The sequence below is a fragment of the Bubalus kerabau genome, chromosome 19 (assembly GCF_029407905.1).
Source record: "Bubalus kerabau isolate K-KA32 ecotype Philippines breed swamp buffalo chromosome 19, PCC_UOA_SB_1v2, whole genome shotgun sequence".
Classification (NCBI taxonomy): Eukaryota; Metazoa; Chordata; class Mammalia; order Artiodactyla; family Bovidae; genus Bubalus; species Bubalus kerabau.
The window spans coordinates 25,658,252-25,674,794 of record NC_073642.1 but is presented as its reverse complement, the minus strand read 5'-3'; the positions used below and the strand labels follow the sequence as shown (position 1 = coordinate 25,674,794).

At 41.9% G+C, this 16,543-nt stretch overlaps 1 protein-coding gene across 5 annotated transcripts in view; it reads right to left on the bottom strand.

Moving 5' to 3' along the window:
- The window catches only part of BTBD1 (BTB domain containing 1), a 46,142-nt gene extending 30,164 nt beyond the window's left edge, over positions 1 to 15,978 (bottom strand). The window contains exons 1-3 of one of the 5 annotated variants that reach the window (XM_055556027.1): positions 15,313 to 15,965; positions 4,355 to 4,511; positions 2,910 to 2,954 (exon numbers count right to left, since the gene is read on the bottom strand). In XM_055556027.1, coding sequence (XP_055412002.1) covers positions 2,910 to 2,954; positions 4,355 to 4,511; positions 15,313 to 15,716 — 606 coding nt within the window. In that variant the 5' untranslated portion in view covers positions 15,717 to 15,965. Of the gene's footprint in view, positions 1 to 2,909; positions 2,955 to 4,354; positions 4,512 to 15,312 lie in introns of all 5 variants that reach the window. The other 4 variants (XM_055556025.1, XM_055556030.1, XM_055556028.1 and 1 more) reach the window with 4 other exon arrangements.
- Positions 15,979 to 16,543: the final 565 nt, after the last annotated feature.

The window sequence follows — 16,543 nt, the reverse complement described above, 5'->3', positions numbered from 1 at the left end:
TAAGGCAGACATCTTCCCATTATACACATGAGAAAAGAGAGGCTCAGAGAGGTGGACTGACTCTAGCCAGCCATGTTCCAAAGTGAAAGTGAAAATCGCTCAGTTGCGCCTGACTCTTTATGACCCATGGACTATACAGTCCATGGAATTCTCCAGGCCAGAATACTGGAGTGGGTAGCCTTTCCCTTCTCCAGGGTATCTTCCCAACCCAGGAATTGAATCCAGGTCACCTGGATTGCAGGCGGATTCTTAACCAGCTGAGCCACAGGAGAAGCCAGCCCTTAAAGCCCAGTCTTAGGATCTTTTCACTAAATGATAACATCAATTGTCAAGCATACCAGTACAAACAGATTTTTTCCACCATTTCCTGTTTGATTGGGGGGAAGAGAATAAAGTACAAAAATTTTAGAGCATTAAAGTTCTGGGAACCTAAGCAAAAACCAGGCCTAACAAACAGCAAAGCAAGTAAGTAAATTTACATGATACAATATTATACAATGAGAATGAACGATCTACAACTACACACAGCAATAGGAACAAATCCCACAAACTTAATGGTAAGCATAACGAAGTACTGTATATGTTGAGCAAAAAAGTATACAGCTGACCCTTGAACAACTTGCAGGTTGGGGGCACTGACCTCTGTGTAGTTGAAAATCCACACAGAACTTACAGTTGGACCTTTGCATCTGAGGTTCTTCCATATCCGTGAATTCAATCAACCACAAATCATGCACTATTTACTAGTTTTTACCACTTAGTGGTAAAATTTACATGTGTAATTTTTTACCACTAAGTTCAAGGCCATGTTAGTCAAGAGTCAACTGCTATATGATTTCTGCAAAGCTGAGCTTTAAGAAGTCAGAAGTCAAACTTATAATATGTGCTTTACCTGGATGTACATTATAATTCAAAAAAACAAGTTTAAAAGTAAGTAAAATTCTAATGTTGGCAGATATTCTAGCTGGCCAACTCAGTGTTTATAGCTGAGTTAGTATTTATGCAGAAAAATGGATTATTTTACTTTTAGGAAAAATAATTTTTGGTAAAAGTTATTTTATTCAGAGTAGCAATATTTTCAGTCATTCAATACGATGTCATATTTGCCTGGGAATCTACTGCTGCTACTTAGGAGTAAAACTAGTTTTCTCTAAACTTGAGTGTGGCACTATTTTTAATGACTGTATTGCCCCAGAGTGTTTTCCCTATGTAATCCACGCTGGGGCAGCACACTGGTTCTTTGTTTTAGAGGGACGCTGGCATAGGTCCTCTCAAGTAAATGAACATGCTCAGTTCAAATGATTCACTTGGCAGGAACAAGACATTCACATGACAATTCATGGGCTAATTCACATGACCCCACCAAAGAAAAATCTGGAGTAATGTTGAGTTCTAAGACCAACAAAGCACTGAAAAGTTCCTTTTTTCCTCAGTGACATATGTTAAGCCTTGCTACTCAAAATGTGGTTCAGAAGCACCAGCATCATCTGAAAGTCTATTAGAAATGCAGACTTTCAGGCCCATATTGCTGTGTGTAGATCTACAACAACAGGAATGAATCCCAGAAACTTAATGGTAAGCAAAAGAAAATAAGATACATGTTGAGAAAGTAAGATATAGCTGACTTTGGCTTACTGAACTAGAAAGTGGATTTTCATTGTCAAAGTTTAATTTATTGGCTTCTAATTTTTCTTTTTTTGGCCACATCGTGTAGCACATGGGATCCTAGTTTCCCAGCCAGGGATCGATCTGACCCAAGCCCCCTGCAGTGGAAGCTCGGAGCCTTAACCACTGGACAGCTAGGAAAGTCCTACTGGTTTCTAAATTTTATGACTGAATTAAAAAAAATGAAAGTAGTTAAGTGACCCTCTTCACACACAATAAAATTCTTCAGACAACAAAGAATCATGATGATCAAGTTCTTCATTAGATTTTCATCACAAGTTCAGAAAAGGAAAAAAAAAATGCAAGTGGTAAAGAATCCACCTGCCAATGCAAGAGATGCAAGTTTGATTCCCCGGTCAGGAAGATGCCCTGGAGAAGGAAATGGCAACCCACTCCAGTATTTTTGCCTGGGAAATCCCATGGACAGAGGAGCCTGGCGGGCTTCACTCCATGGGGTCGGTCGCAAAAGAGTCGGATGAGACTTAGCAACTGAACAACAGATATCACTTGTTAGTTATATAATCTTTATTGAGTTATTTCACCTCTCTGTGCTTCTATATAAAAAGGGGATGATTAGAAAATCTTCACCGAGGATAGCTACAACTCCTAAAGTTATTGAAAAGATTAAATGAATTAATGCATACAAAGTATTTAGAATGGGACCTGGCACACTAAGTCACTCAATATATCTTGCAGTTATTATCAATATCACCATACTCTACTGGTTTAAGGTTGAGACCTTTTACCACTTGCTATCTTACCTTACGTTAGATATTTACCTCTTTAAGTTTCTATTTCATCTTTGAAAGGGGGATAATAATAATAATAAATAACATCACAGCTTAAAGAAGGAGTAAATGTGGTAATATATACAAATGGAATAGCCTGTGTCTGGTGTACAATACACACAGACATGGAGTTCTGTGATTATGTCCAAGAAGAGGTGACATCGGCATGTTCTTTCTTCTGTAACTATAAATACTCAATGACCAAAGATTTACAAAAAGTATCATCATCTGTGATGTGACAGAATGCATGCACAATGGGAAACAAGTCTGACTCCACCCAGCCTGTTGTGAGACTCTGGGCAGGTAGTTAACTAGTCAGGTTTTAGTTTTTTCATTTGGAAAATGAGAGGGTTAAGCTAAGGAATATCCGCGATTATTTCCACTACTAGTATTCAGCAGGATTACATATTATCAACTTAGACATCCCCCCCACCCCCCTCATTTTAACTCTCTCACCTCTGTAAAGACCCTATCTCCAAGTAAGGTCACATTCTGAGGGTCCTGGGGATTAAAATTCAAAACGTGAATTCTGAGGACACAATTCACCCCCGGCACTGAGTTACAGACTAGCTTAGGATTTTTGTAAACAATTCGTAAAAGGGTATCATTACACTGTCTAAGAAGAAAAAAATCGATTTACTTATATCTCAAGTATGAAGCTCAGATTATAGGCATTTAACAAGTGCTAGCTAGTGTATGTTGAAGACTGGTTAATGGCTCCATAAATGTGTTCAGTATGTAAATATTCAGACTATACACGTATCATGATGTGTGCCCTTTTCTGTATTTAAAGTATACTCGTTGAAAATTTTCGTAAGTGTCAAAGAAAGAATATTCTTAAATTTTAACTTCTCCAAAATATCATATGACATCCCTTACATGTAGAATGAAAAAAGAAATGATACAAATGAACTTACTTTCAAAACAGAAAGAGACTCACAGAAAGATTTAGAAAATGAACTCATGGTTGCCAGGGGGAAGGTACAGTTAAGGACTCTGGAAAAGTCATGTACACATTGCTATATTAAAAATGGATAACCAACAAAAACCTATTATATAGCACATGGAACTCTGCTCAATGTTTTGTGCCAGTGTGGATGGGAGGGGAGTTTGAGGGAGGATGGATACATGTATATCTACGGCTGAGCCCTTCACTGCTCAACTGAAAGTATCCCAACATTGTTAATTGGCTATACCCCAATACAAAATGTTTTTGGTGTTCAAAAATAAAAATAAATTCTAAACCCTCGAGAAGTGGGTCACCAAGCTGACAGAATACAGTAAATCTTACAACTGCTCTGGACTTGAAATACTCAATGTTAATTTCAGACCCAACAAAAATAGAGCACTAAGGTCCAGAAAGCTTCATACTCTCATACTTTCAATCACAGCAGAAATAACGCTGGTCACTATTCTCAACTCCAACCCTAAATAGCTATGTAACTTTAGAGAGATGAAACACCCTATTTACATTAAGGCTTGGCTCAGATGGTAAAGAACCTGCCTGCGATGCCTGCTATGCAGGAAACCTGGGTTTGATTCTTGGGTCAGGAAGATCCCCTGCAGAAGGGAATGGCAACCCACTCCAGTATCCTTGCCTGGAGAATTCCACGGACAGATGAGCCTGATGGGCTACAGTCTGTGGGGTCTCAAAGAGTTGGACACAACTGAGTGACTAACACTTTCTTCAGTTTCTTCACCTATATGATACATTAACTCTACTTTGTTTTTCTATTCTAAAATCATATGAACCTGATATATTTCCCTCAATGAAATCAGAAGACTTCATATGCTTTAAAAATGATGATCTCAGACTAATTCTCCAGGAAATTAAACATTCATATACAGTTAAACACAATTTTTAAAGTTAAAAGATACATACCTTAGCTACATCAACTTACCTGCGTAAGTAACATGAAGGCATTATCTGCCCTGAGATGTTTGGTGAGAAATTCCACACAATGCGCTTCCAAGGCTGGGACTGCGTACTTCTTAGCTGTATAAAGAGTCGTCATAACTGTTTCTGGGCCGATTTGAACTTCATCTGAATACAGAAATCTGGGAAGCAAGTGGAAATTGCATAGACAGTCAAGAGGGTTTTAGACAAGCAATCCATTGGAGTTAAGTCTCTGAGGAATATTTGAAAAGATAATGAGCAAAGTGAAAAATAACTTGAAAAGCACATCAGACTTTCCAGGGTTATTTGCACATACATCACCTCATTTTATTCTGACTCAATCCTGAGAGGTAGGCAGTCTCCATTTATAGAGACTAAAGTTAAGTCTTCAAGCCAAAATTTTAAAGGCCTTTTAGCACTCCATAGCAGCTTTCTCTCTTCTTCATCAAAAAATGTTCACTTAAACAAACTTAGAGACAGCTTAAGTTCACATCTCTAAATGTCAAAACATCCATTTATTTCCTGATGATGGTATCTTCTTATTCTGGGCATCTTTTAACCTTTCCTTATTATCCCAGAATTAGCATTATGACCAAAGACTAGAGTATGGGGGTTCAGAAGAATAAAACAGTTTAATGATATCTTAAATGACCCCATACTGCTATGTGCTTTTGGGTATATAAGTCTAATTTTCTCTTGAAATACTACCAAACCAATACCACCTTACCCACTGCCTCAGGAGCTGATTCTACCTGTTACTAGATAAATCAGATTCCTAGAACTGCACATAGAGGATAAGAATCTCAGAGAAGGCCTGGGCAGTTTCTGCTGAATTATACTGAAGCTACTGCATATTCATTTTAGTTCTTCTGCGGTTCCTCAGAGACCCTTGAGCTTACTGCCCAATTCTCAGTTACACTCAGAGCAGCTGAGGGTGCTGGAGAAATAAGACATTGAGAACAAGTATTTTATTTTAGCAATATGAATTAAGACTTAGAACACTTGAAAGGCCATAAATATCTTTCAGAACACTATACAGTAGAGTGAGTGAGGAAAGGAGGTTCTAGTTCACGTCCCTTCTCTCTGCTTTTCAATTTCTCTATTCTGGTGGCCAGAATCACTGCCCAAGATCAAATTCTAGCTGGTTACATCCCCCAACTTCCCACTTTAACCAAATGCTGACATCCCTCCAATAAGATCATTATCCTTACAACTACTTCCAGTGGAAGCTGTTCACGCCCATCCTTCCCTGGTGGCTCAGATGGTAAAGAATCTCCCTGCAATGCAGGAGACCCGGGTTTGATCCCTGGGTAGGGAAGATCCCCTGGAGAAGGGTATGGCTACCCACTCCAGTATTCTTGCCTGGAGAATCCCATGAACAGAGGAGCCTGGTGGGCTGCAGTCCATCGGCTCACAAAGAGTCGGACACAATTGAGTGACTCCCTTACAACTCAGGTACAAAAGTAAGGTTGCTGTTTTTCAAGATTACATTGTTTTCAAACATTTTTCCAAAACCTTTCAAGCCATCCATCTGTATCACCCTCATAATACTCACTTAATGACATGTGTCATTTAGTGATGAGTGCACGGAATTAAAAAAAACCTTGCACGGAATTAAAAAAAACCTTAAGTCTCTTATAGTTAGGGGTAGGGGGATGAATAAAAAGAGGAGGGAAAATTAGCATTTGTTGAGTCTCTATCATGTGACAGATGCCAATTCGTTTAATCCTCTCACAAAGAAGGGAGGTGCTGCTACCTGCATTTTAAAGATGGGTTAACAGGCTGAGGAAACACAAGAGCTGTCTACCATAACACACCGTCTCTGGGCTCTGACTGCTTTCAGTGTTAGACTCTCAGGCCAGTCAGGTGGGAGCCCTCTTAATTTGCCTGGACTCAAGAAGAGATTGCTTGAGTTTGAATCTATCCCTTCCTAGCTACATGACTTTAAATAAGTTATCACTGTGCTCCTCTCCGTTAAAGAGATTTGTACAACAGTATCTTCTTCATAATGCTCTGGTGAGGATTAGTATCAGTTAAAATACACACAAATACTTAATAAACATTAGCTATTTATTTTTTATACTGCTTCATTTTTTATCTCTACTATTTTCCTCTATATTTCACAAGATTTCAAGTGTTCCAGCCCTTCTATTTTTCCCCCAGCAATCATACAGTTAAATTTCTAAGCATTCTTGCCTCTTGAGTATTTTTTTTTTAACTCTACAGTACCATGTCTCATTTTTATGGATGTGAAAAATGTTCTCAGTCTCCAAGTTTTAAAAGTTCCTTTCTGTTCCCTAAATTACCTGTTTCCTCGAGGACCAGCTGTTCTTGGTCTTTATCATTCATTCATATTCTGATTGTCCTTATACGTCAAAAGTTTAATGATTATCTCCAGTGACCATTCCAGTAGCTGGTGTGTTTTCTTTGCTGTTGTGTAAGCAGGACTGCTTTCCAGCTAAAACCTTCTCCAAGATGGAGAGGTGGGTGGGCAGCTGTGTATGTGGGAGGCTCGTCTGACACCTTACCTGAGAGTGGGAAAGCAGCCTTTAGGTCAGTTACCACACCTCCTCCACCCCCTTTCAATGCCATCACCCTGAATTCCCTAAAATAAGCCAGCATCCTCCTTCTCCCCAGGTGGTTTGTCTAGTTTCTGTCAAGAGGAGACTGTCAGCTATTGCGGAGGGGGGCGGGGGTGGGGGGTGGGGGTGGCGTGCAATGGTTAGCATACAAGAGCTGGTTGAGGGGATGACCTTCTCATTTCACCTTGCTCACCACACAGCTCTCAACCTAGAGCCATGCTGGGGCTCAGCCAGGAAAGACAGCCCCCACCTCCACCACAGCTCTTCCTTCTCTGGATTCTGGGCTCCAGCCACTCCACTTCATTATCAACACACTTCCAACTGCCTTGTCCCTTTTCTACATTGGCTTCCAACCTCTCTCCCTTTTTTGTCTTCACTGTAATGGGTTTATTTCTTTTGTATTTCTCTATATAGTCATTTTAACTGGAACAGACAGAAGGCTAACAACATGCTCAATTCCCTTCTTAAATGAGAAACCGATTAAGTTTTTAAGGGACAGATAGGAAGAAGTCTTCATATTTGTCTTAGTTTGTTTTCAGGAAAAATTGCTAGAGTTATAAACTATAGAGCTGAGATGCAGGGCCTTTATTACCATTGTTTGAATAGATTCAAGCTCAAGGAAACCAGTTCCACAAAATTGAAGTACATGGTTCTGTAACAATCTATAATTGGGGTCACTGACAAAAAGAGCTGGAAAAGGTTCCCACAAGAACTCCTACTTGAGATCCAAAACATGAAAAGAGGGTAGGAAGAACATTCCAGGAACCAAAGAATTGTGTTTTTAGACTATACTATATGGCCCACAGGGCTTCCCTGGTGGCTCAGTGGTAAAGAACCTGCCTGCAATGCAGGAGATGTGGGTTTGATCCGGAGGTCGGGAAGATTTCCTGGAGAAGGGAATGGCAAGGCACTTCAGTATTCTTGCCTGGAAAATCCAATAGACAGAGGAACCTGGTGGGCTGCAGCCCACAGGGTCGCACAGAGTCAGACACGACTGAGTCACTAACATATGGCCCACAACTCCATTCAAGTTGCCTTTCATGACCCAGATAACCACAATGGTATGATCACTCATCTAAAGGCAGACATCCTGGAATGCAAAGTCAAGTGGGCCTTAGGAAGCATCACTATGAACAAAGCTAGCGGAGGTGATGGAATTCCAGTTGAGCTATTTCAAATTCTGAAAGATGATGCTGTGAAAGTGCTGCACTCGATATGCCAGCAAATTTGGAAAACTCAGCAGTGGCCACAGGACTGGAAAAGGTCAGTTTTCATTCCAGTCCTAAAGAAAGGCAATGCCAAAGAATGTTCAAACTACTGTACAACTGCACTCATCTCACATGCTAGTAAAGTAATGCTCAAAATTCTCCAAGCCAGGCTTCAGCAATACATGAACCGTGAACTTCCAGATGGTCAAGCTGGTTTTAGAAAAGGCAGAGGAACCAGAGATCAAATTGCCAACATCCACTGGATCATGGAAAAAGCAAGAGAATTCCAGAAAAACATCTATTTCTGCTTTATTGACTATGCCAAAGCCTTTGACTGGGTGGATCACAATAAAGTGTGGAAAATTCTGAAAGAGATGGGAATACCAGACCACCTGATCTGCCTCTTGAGAAATCTGTATGCAGGTCAGGAAGCAACAACTGGACATGGAACAACAGACTGGTTCCAAATAGGAAAAGGAGTACATCAAGGCTGTATATTGTCATCCTGTTTATTTAATTTACATGCAGAGTACATCATGAGAAACACTGGACTGGAAGAAACACAAGCTGGAATCAAAATTGCCTGGAGAAATATCAATAACCTCAGATATGCAGATGACACCACCCTTATGGCAGAAAGTGAAGAGGAACTCAAAAGCCTCTTGATGAAAGTGAAAGTGGAGAGTGAAAAAGTTGGCTTAAAGCTCAACATTCAGAAAACGAAGATCATGGCATCCAGTCCCACCACTTCCTGGGAAATAGATGGGGAAACAGTGGAAACTGTGTCAGACTTTATTTTTCTGGGCTTCAAAATCACTGCAGATGGTGACTGCAGCCATGAAATTAAAAGACGCTTACTCCTCGGAAGGAAAGTTATGACCAACCTAGATAGCATATTCAAAAGCAGAAACATTACTTTGCCAACAAAGGTCCATCTAGTCAAGGCTATGGTTTTTCCTGTGGTCACGTATGGATGTGAGAGTTGGACTGTGAAGAAGGCTGAGCGCCGAAGAATTGATGCTTTTGAACTGTGGTGTTGGAGAAGACTCTTGAGAGTCCCTTGGACTGCAAGGAGATCAAGCTAGTCCATTCTGAAGGAGATCAGCCCTGGTATTTCTTTGGAAGGAATGATGCTGAAGCTGAAACTCCAGTACTTTGACCACCTCATGCGAAGAGTTGACTCATTGGAAAAGACTCTGATGCTGGGAGGGATTGGGGGCAGGAGGAGAAGGGGACGACAGAGGATGAGATGGCTGGATGGCATCACTGACTCGATGGACGTGAGTCTGAGTGAACTCCGGGAGTTGGTGATGGACAGGGAGGCCTGGTGTGCTGCGATTCATGGGGTCCCAAAGAGTCGGACATGACTGAGCGACTGATCTAATCTGATCTATTATCAGATAAGAGTTGTGCATCTCTTAAGCAGTTGGCCTGTTTTTAATCTGACAAACACTGTGAACTGTAACTGACTGGCCAGCTTTCCCTTTTCGTAATAGTTGCTAAAATGATCAAAATTAAGTCTGTAGAGTGTGTGTAGCATGTATTTTTATATTAGCAGCATCTTGACTGCTTTATTTCTTACCTCTGTGTTTCTTGTTAGACATTTTAAATTGTTTTTGGAGCAATGCAAATTATAAATAAATACAAGACTATAAAGTGTAAGAAAGGGAACTCTGTGTTTCTTATGTTTTTTCCCATATCTTTCCTACAGCACCAGGCTCAGTTTTGGCACCTGGCAAAGATTTAATAAATACACGTTAGCCAACTACACAGCTCAGTACAAGTTTCTAGCTATTGATAGGGAAACCATTTTCATTTCTAGTAAGAAAAAAAGCTACTTAAAAATCCAAGAATCACCCTGATTCATATTTTACATACATGTTTTCCTCACATTTTATTTAATTACTAACACTGCTGCAATTCAAAAAAACTCTGTAAGCCAATATTTACAAATTATAACTTAAAATTAAACATAATATTACCACAGTACTTTGCATTTTAAAATTAACATTCCTAATACACTACCTCTAAGAACAAGAGCACAGAGAAATAATTACAGGTCATCAAACTATTTCTGATTTTTTCCTGAAGATGAATGGCTTTCCAAAATTTAAAACTTAGGTTACATTTAATCCAATTTAAAAATTAAACGACTAAGGTACAAACTTCATTGTAAAATAGAAAAATCGTAAGATTATGTACAAGAAACTGTGTCACTACTGATTCATTCATTTTACTCAAAAACATTTACTGAGGACTATATAATAATAGGTCCTAGAAATACAAACAGACAACACTGCCCACAAAAAGCTCATGGTTTGGTAATAAAATGATTAAAAAGTAATGTCATAATTATAACAGCATTATACATTAGGCATGATTTGATAAATAATCTCTAAAGATGGCCCCGATAAATCATGCTTTCTGTGATCCAGACCTTTACACAGAGCTGTCCCATAATTATTCTGGGCTCATCCTGATTGATTCCCTTTAATCAACAGAACGTGGCACAAGTAACACTATGCCAGCCTGGGGCCTAAACTCTGAGGATGCAGAAGCTCCTACTTTTGTGCTTTCAGGAGCCATGGCCTGCTGCTCGCCAGGAAGTCAGGCTAATAACCTTGCAAAGATCAGCTGCAGGAGCCTTGGAGAGACAGAAAGGCTCAGCCAAACCATAATGTGAATCAAACCTCCAGATGACCCTTGCCCCAACTGCTATCAGACTCTGACTGCGTGGGAGACCTGAAGAATATGCTAGAAGAACCTCTCACACAGCTGTGAAAGATAATAAGACTATGTTTAAGCCACTAAGTGTTGGAGTGGCTTGTTCTACAGCAACAGATAAAAAACTTGATACAAGACATTACATGAGGCAGAGCGCAAATCTGCCAGCAGCGACGTTTCATAAAGAGATAAAGCCTCAAGTATATCTGAAGGGTAATAATTAAGTGTGTAAACCTTCTAGGCAGACAAAGAAGTACAAAGGCAAGGAGGCATTAGAAGGCAAGTATTAAAATAAGAAAAAGACCATCAGCAGTACTGGGGTACTCAGTAGACGGAGAGGAAGAGGAAGAGATATCAAATCATAAAGGTCTTGCATATCGGCTAAAATGTTTAAATGCATCCCATACGCAAAAAGAAGTCATTAAGAGATTCAGGGGAGTACTGTGATAATGTCTAGATATCAGAGAGATAACTTTGTTAACAGCGTGAAGAATGAAGTGAGCTGAGTCTAAAGGCAGTGTGATCTGTTTGAAGCAATGCCAAAAAAAAAATTGAAAGAATTGAGTAGAACCTTCAAGATTGGTCCAAACAGGATGAGAAACAAATCGAACATAATGGAACCAAACTACAGCCTGGAGCCAAGCCCACCTGAGACATCCTCAACTGACCCACATAACAAGAATATTCAGAGGAAGAATACACGATTGTTTTTCTAAGCCCCTGATTTTTGCAGTGCTTTATAGCATTATTATGACAAAAGCTGCCTGAGACAGGACATATGAAGTATGCCTGCCTCAAAGACTGTTCTGAAATTTGGGTTCACACAAGGTGCTCAGGAACAACAGTAAGCAGAACATGGCAAGCACTCATTAAGTGTTAAGATATTTTTATTGTTGACAGTCCATCTGCATGTGTACTAAATAGACACTCATTTGTGACTGTCCAGTTGGAAACTCGGGTTGGGTTGAGTAAAGGTTCACAGTACCGCCGGGGTAGTATGTAGCGCCATAGGTTAATGGGGGAAAGGAAGACAGCAGCTAAGGACAGAACCTGTGGAACAGCTGTCACCTGCTCCTTTCACTCCTTCCAGTCTAATCTCCAAACAACTGCTAGGAGTTTTTAAACCAGATCACAGCAGCCCCTGATTCCACGGACAGACAAGCCTGGCGGGCTATGCAGTCCTGGTGGGGCCACAAAGAATGGGACACTACTGGGTGACTAACACTTTCATGTTTCCTATCAACTCCCTGTTCAAAACCTTTCAAAGGATTCCCACCATAGACAGGGGGAATCCAAGTCCTTCCATGGGCTCTACAGCTGTGCATAATCCTGGCCAGCCTATCTTGTTGACCTCATCTTCTACCATTTTCCCCCTTATTCTATCTGTTCAGATCACACTGGTTTACTCTTGTAGTCTGTCTAACAGGAGCAATTTTGGGGCTTAAATACGTTTTTCCTTGCGATGAATGGTCCTTCTCCCACAGGTTGACCATCTTTCCTTAAAACACTTTTTTGTACTTGACATTTTGTCTTTGTTTCTCCCTACTAGATGATTAACTCTGTGAGGGCAGGGACTTCCTATTGTTCACTGCTGTATCCAATATCTAAAGCAGTACAAGGAAGGCAGTGTTTTTCAAATGAACAACTAAGAACATTACTTAAAGGTCTGGCAGATCAAAACGAGCAGTTTCTTAAAGTGCTTCAAACTCAAGTTCAAAAGCCTTTAAGTAATGTTTAATTCAAGTTGTAAACATAAAAGTATGCCCAAGCTAACCTGCTTTTCAACTTCAGTAAGTACCATGAGACATTTTTTTGTCACACAATAATACGTAAGTACAGCATCTCTGCTTCACAACCAGCCAATAACCTAAGTTTAAAAATCAGTCCAGAGATCACTTTCAGAATAAAACAATGACTAGAGCCTGAAGAAGTATAAGTACCCATGACCACACTGAAACTAGAAAAATTTCAAGGACTCAGATGAATTCACTTATTTTCTATTCGTGGGAAACAACGGACTGATTAACAGTTTCAGTGAAAATATGAAACCAGCATTTTCTCTCTACATTCGTATCATAGCAATCTCTGTATTTTTTAAAAGAAAAACCTACCCAACAATATTTAGATCAGTGGCTCTCAAACATAGCCAATATCAGATTCAGGGAGAGTATTAAGTATGCTCTCAAGGTCCCACTGGCAAACATTACAATATTGTAAGGAGGGAGGAAGCGAATTAAGAATTTAACAGGTGATTACAATGAAGGTGAACCAACAATTCATTAAAAAGTACTTCCAATTTAGAAAATCTAAAGAAGAAGAACCAATGCTCCCAGTCAACTTCAAACCAAATCCCAAAATGATCTAGATATTAGCTTTTGAGCTGTTGTTGTTTTTCCTTTTATAAATGTAACTGAACTAAATTACAAAACATATGAGAAACAAATGAAAAACAAGTCAACACCATCTTGCCACTCCAACACAACTTTGGTTAGCATTTCGGTATAGTTCCTCTCTCCCTTTCTCTAAGTATATCTTTGCTGTTTCTTTTCTCAGTTTTTAATTACTGTGAGCACTGTTTCAAATGCTAATTATACACATTTTTTTTTCACAATAATGTTATTATCTAGTCTTCATGACTATCATACTTAGTAGATGCATTCCTGCTAAGTCACTTCAGTCAACTCTCTGCAACCCTATGGACCACAGCCCGCCAAACTCCTCTGTCCATGGGATTCTCCAGGCAAGAATACTGGAGTGGGTTTTGGTGCCCTGCTTAGCAGCTGCACCACATGCCATCAGATGGACCTAAAACCATTCCCTCTGCTACACTACTTCCTCACTACTATAAATAGTCCTGCTTAAATATTTTTGTGTGGAACATTTTCAGTACTTGACTACTTCCTACCTGTGGGGAAAATAATCTACAATGCCAAACTGTTTTCCTACCACCTTTGTCGGAAAGGTCTTGCCAGATGTTATCTTCACACACACACACAAAACACAAAAAACCTGGAGGGTTTGTAAGAAGAGGAAAAGTACTATACTTTTAATTTGCACTTCTTTAATTGTTAATGAGGTTAAACACTGGCTGCTAATTGTATTTTTTTCCCCTAAATGATCTATCCTGTCCTTTATTCATTTTTTAATGGGATTTTGGTATTACTTTCTACCTGTGTTAACTTTGTATTCCATTTCCTACTGATCTTCCTGAGTGAGCTGTGAGCCTTTGTGGAGAACTATCTGTTCCCTGACCTACCTGTTATGCCTCAGTACCATCCAAGCCTGTTGTTTTAACAATACATTCTATTCAGGCAGCTAAAACCATCTCATAATGAAACACACATGGTCTCTGGTATGGGCTGGCTCTGTTACCTCCGTCAAGTTACTTGACTTCTTTGGGGCTCAGTCTCATTAGTAAAACTGTATAAAACAATACTTCAGTTCAGTTCAGTTCAGTCGCTCAGTAGCTCTTTGCGACCTCATGAATCACAGCACGCCAGGCTTCCCTGTCCATCACCAACTCCCGGAGTTCACCCAAACTCATGTCCATCGAGTCGGTGATGCCATCCAGCCATCTCATCCTCTGTCGTCCCCTTCTCCTCCTGCCCCCAATCCCTCCCAGCATCAGAGTCTTTTCCAATGAGTCAACTCTTCGCATGAGGTGGCCAAAGTATTGGAGTTTCAGCTTCAGCATCAGTCCTTCCAAGGAACACCCAGGACTGATCTCCTTTAGAATGGACTGGCTGGATCTCCTTGCAGTCCAAGGGACTCTCAAGAGTCTTCTCCAACACCACAGTTCAAAAGCATCAATTCTTCGGCGCTCAGCTTTCTTCACAATACTTACACCTTCCTAAATGGACTTTTGTGAATAACAGCTAATAATGCCAGACTATTAGCTCCCTCCATTAAATAATATTAATCAGAAGTCAATCTTCTATCCTCACATAATCAAAAAGCGAATTCTAACACTGATAGGAAGATTTTTTTTTTTTAGCAAACATAATCTTGTCTGCAGGAATGCAAGCTAGCTAGAACCATCCTTACTTGTTTAGGTGTTCACTTTCCTGAATCATGACAACCAATATTAATGAAAAAGGAGTAAGAATTAAAAAAAAATAAAATTAAAAGGTCATCGGTCTTCCAAGACTCTGCAACTACCCGTCTCCCCCAACAAAAACCTAAAACATCGCAAACAGGCCATCAGGGCGACTTGACCCAAACTCTGTTCTCATCACGTCCCTAATTCCCTAAAAACCCCGCTACTGGAAACGGGAAAACGCACGCTCCTGGGCCCCAGACACTAGTATTGACCCTAACGACAAGGCGGGCAGCCGTCCCGGCTGACGAATGTGTTTCGACCTCCCCGAGCGTCACCGACGCGGGAAGAAACCGAGGCCGGGGGGTAAGCAGAGCCTCGCCCAAAGTCACAGCTCGGCGGCCGTCCTCACCTCAGCAGCGCCAGGAAAGCAGCGGGCTCCACGTCGGGCAGCTCGATCTCGGCCGACGTCGTGGCCATACCGCCGTTGAACATGGCGTCGAAGACGGCGCTGCCGGCGGCCAGTACGAAGCGGTGGGCTGGGATGCGCTGCGGGCCCCCGGCAGCGCCGCCGCCGCCGCGGCCCTTGCCCAGCACGAAGCGCACATCGCTCAGGAGCTCCGAGTTGAAGAGGAAGGCGAAACGCTCCTTCAGCGACGCCTTGGTCGCCTGCCAGTTGTACAGCGGCTCCCGCTTCAGGGGGAGCAGGGGCCCCAGAGAGGAAGTCGACGACGGCGGCGGCGGCCCCGCGGCGCCCGGCTCCGCTTCAGCCCCCGGGACCTGCTCGCCCGTAACTGCTGGTCCGAGCGAGGCCATCCTCCAGCGGCGCGGCTCCGCAGGCTAGAGAGAGCGGTGCCGCCGCCCAACCGCCATCGCCGAGGCCGGCGCCGCCTCCCTACCTTCCGGGAAAGGCGCTTCCGGAGGCCGCGTGCCTCCGCCGGCCCCTCCCCGAGCTGTCCGGCGCGCGTCCCCGCCGCAGGGCTGGGAGGCGGAGGCGCGTCCCCGCCGCGGAGCCGCCCCAGCTAGGCCTGGCGCGGGCGGTACCCTTTGCGAGGTGCCCAGCGCTCCAGGAGATGGGAGTTCTACCGGGGCTGAAAGGCTGGCCCCTTCCTTCCCTTAGGCCCCTCCTCACCAACTGCAGCGCCTCCCACTCGTATCCAGGACGAGTTCCTAGGCTCTCCTTCTGCGAGTTACACGTCTGGAAGAGGAGGGGGTGGAGGGCATGGCCAAGAAAAGTCGTAAGAGGGGAGAAAGTGATTTCACGTGGCCCCCTCCTCTAGGAATCCTCGAAGTCACCCCTCCAGAGGGGCACTGTTCCATGTGGTAATACTGGGAGCAAGCGTGGAGCCCTTCTACGTCTAACAGCCTCCCCCTTTCCTCCTCCCTCTTCTGCCTCTATTTTTGGTATCTATATAGATCAGGGATTCTTTTTTCTTTCCTTTTCTTCTTCTTTTTAAAATGTGTTTGAATTACCAAAAATTGACCGTATTCTAAATCTCAAAAAAAAAAACAAACAAACAAAACCCCTCAAAGGTACCAAAGTAAATTAGGGCAGTCCTGGGATTTCTTTGGAAGGAATGATGCTAAAGCTGAAACTCCAGTACTTTGGCCACCTCATGCGAAGAGTTGACTCATTGGAAAAG